The sequence below is a fragment of the Mandrillus leucophaeus genome, unplaced genomic scaffold (assembly GCF_000951045.1).
Source record: "Mandrillus leucophaeus isolate KB7577 unplaced genomic scaffold, Mleu.le_1.0 Scaffold760, whole genome shotgun sequence".
Lineage (NCBI taxonomy): Eukaryota > Metazoa > Chordata > Mammalia > Primates > Cercopithecidae > Mandrillus > Mandrillus leucophaeus.
Genome location: NW_012108253.1, coordinates 1,074,569 through 1,077,021, shown reverse-complemented (window position 1 = coordinate 1,077,021; position 2,453 = coordinate 1,074,569). Strand labels below are relative to the sequence as shown.

At 42.2% G+C, this 2,453-nt stretch overlaps 1 protein-coding gene and 1 pseudogene across 2 annotated transcripts; one reads left to right on the top strand and one right to left on the bottom strand.

The window, feature by feature from the left end:
* Positions 1-559: 559 nt before the first annotated feature.
* On the bottom strand, positions 560-943 carry LOC105529353 (histone H2B type 1-A-like). The gene has a single exon (XM_011966481.1). The coding sequence runs from the start codon at positions 941-943 to the stop codon at positions 560-562; it is 384 nt and encodes a 127-aa protein (XP_011821871.1).
* A 285-nt stretch (positions 944-1,228) lies between these two features.
* On the top strand, positions 1,229-1,873 carry LOC105529352 (annotated as a pseudogene). Its single transcript, XR_001004497.1, has one exon. The product of XR_001004497.1 is annotated as a histone H2A type 1-A-like (transcript).
* Positions 1,874-2,453: the final 580 nt, after the last annotated feature.

The window sequence follows — 2,453 nt, the reverse complement described above, 5'->3', positions numbered from 1 at the left end:
GTTAGCCTGATCACTTTTCATAGAGTGCAAGAAGAGGAGCGTAAAAAGCACAAATGTAGATGCTGCAAAGAGAGCTATTCTATTTACATCTACAAAGTGCTGATCAGGTCCACCCGGACTTGGAGGATGTTTTGCACACATTATGGCCAAAGTCAAGAAAAAGCAAACAGCCTAATGCTCAGTGCCAGACTTCCCTAAGTGGGCCTTTTTTGTCATCGTAGAGGGTTTGTAGTAGAAAAAGTCGTAGACAAAAAGTCAAATTTCCCCATGGCACTATCCACAGAAAGAATATCCCCATGAACCCAGGATTATGGGAGCTCCTCTTGGATTGCTTCAGCTGTGAGATTTTAGCTTTCACCCAAACTGCTGCAGAAAGAGTTAATGCGAAGTTTAGACTTAAAGATAACCATATATGTCTAGTCCAGGAAAAAAGTTTATCAGTCTGGCAATGACGCATACCCTGTAATAAAATAAACATTCTACAGCCCTATTAGAAGCTTTCACTGGCTCTTAAAAGAGCCTTTGGTTTGTGGAGCTCATCTGCTGGCTGGATTATGTTTTACTTGGAGCTGGTGTACTTCGTGACAGCCTTGGTGCCCTCCAACACAGCATGCTTGGCTAGTTCCCCGGGCAGCAGCAAGCGCATGGCCGTCTGGATCTCCCTGGAGGTGATGGTCGAGTGCTTGTCATAATTCGCCAGGAGGGAAGTCTCACCTGCAATGCGCTCAAAAATGTCACTAACAAAAGAATTCATGATACTCATGGCCTTGGAAGAGATTGCAGTGTCCGGGTGGACCTGTTTCAGCACCTTGTAAATGTAAACAAAATAGCTCTCTTGGCAGCATCTCTTGCGCTTTTTACTCTCCTTCTTTTGAGTTTTAGCGACTGCCTTCTTGAAGCCCTTTTTGGAAGTTGTAGGGCCCTTTGAAGCAAGCTGCAGCATGTTCATCTTACAAGTTCACTGGGAGATCAGTAAGTGACGTTTGACTGGAGCGAAGTGTGATATTTACAGGTATGGCCCTCAACCTACGTCATTTGCATCCAACATCTGATTGGATAATAGGTAGAGGAAGTATGTAAATAAGGCAACAGCAGTAAGGTTCTCTGATTGGATAGATGGCTATCAGCCAATCAGTCAGATAATAAGCCACAATCTGCCGTCAGACTAGAAATACGCTGACTACCCGTTTTAACGGGTGTCTTTTTCCGTTATAACTTTTATTTTTAAGCTGTCTTAGACTGGGGAAGCTCGGGGAAAAGGCAGGCGCTTTTCATTCGGAGAGGTTCTGCAGTTCCTCATGGGCTGTGTCCGCCGGCTGCTCAGCAAGGGCAGCTATGCTGAGCGGGTCGGGGGTGGCTCGCTAGGGTACCTGCCTGCGGTTCTGGAGTACCTGGCCTCCAACATCCTGGAGTTGGTGGGCAACGCCGTCGGGACAAGAACACCCTCATCATCCCACGCCACACGCAGCTGGCCGTCCGCAACGACGAGCTCAACAAGCTGCTGGGCCGAGTGACAATGGCCTGGGGTGACGCCTTGCCCAACATCCAAGCTGTGCTGCTGCCCCAAAAGATTGGGAGTCACTACTACAAAGTCCAGTGTGAATAACCACGCAAGTTGTAAAAGCCAGCGAAGTGACTTGAATGTCTAATGTCTAGAAGAAGAAGAAGAAAAAAAAAAAAAAAAGAAAAAAGAAAAAAAACCCAAAGCTGAAATCAAAGGCTCTTTTCAGAGCCACTCAATTTCTCAGTAAGAGCTAGTTTACAAAAAGGATTACAAAATGCTGTTTCGTCAATAAGACTACAGCTTTCATAAACAGGACTCAGAACAGTTCTGGTTATTGGGGTATCCGAAGCAGTTTCCTTTAATACTCGGTAGTATAGTGATTAAGATAAGGCCATTGGGATAAAATTAATGAAGGATACAGGGCACCTCTATATACTAGCCTTGCAATTTCTTGTGAACCTATAATTTTTTCAAAACAAAAAGTTAAAGAAAACCAGCCCCTTTTAGCTACGAGGCGACAGTATAACTCATATTCATTAGTTACTAGGTTTAAAAAAAGCCAGAGCTGGAGAAATCTGGGATGAAATAACATTATAAAAATAAATTAAAATTTTATGAAGAGAAATGTAAAGTCACAGGCTGGAGCAGGAACTGACTGATATAAGGGAAGACAATGATCCTAAACCTTAGTTACTTGGAAAACTAAAATATGATCCACATTCTCCAGACAATGCAAAAAACAAACAAACAAAGCACCTGGATATTTACAAGATATAACAACTTTAAGCATCTATGAAGTCACTTTTTTAAAAAAAATGTGGGTTTCTCAAATATTAGAAATTACTGATTAATATATTTGTTGGATTACAACAGTTATTAGACTGAACTTCTAATTTCATTAGGAGAAGAATAAATAACCATGGGGATGGTTTAAAATTACAATAAAATA

Bases quoted from the DNA above. Each gene is read 5' to 3' on its own strand.
- LOC105529353 (XM_011966481.1), bottom strand. From the start codon at position 943: ATGCTGCAGCTTGCTTCAAAGGGCCCTACAACTTCCAAAAAGGGCTTC.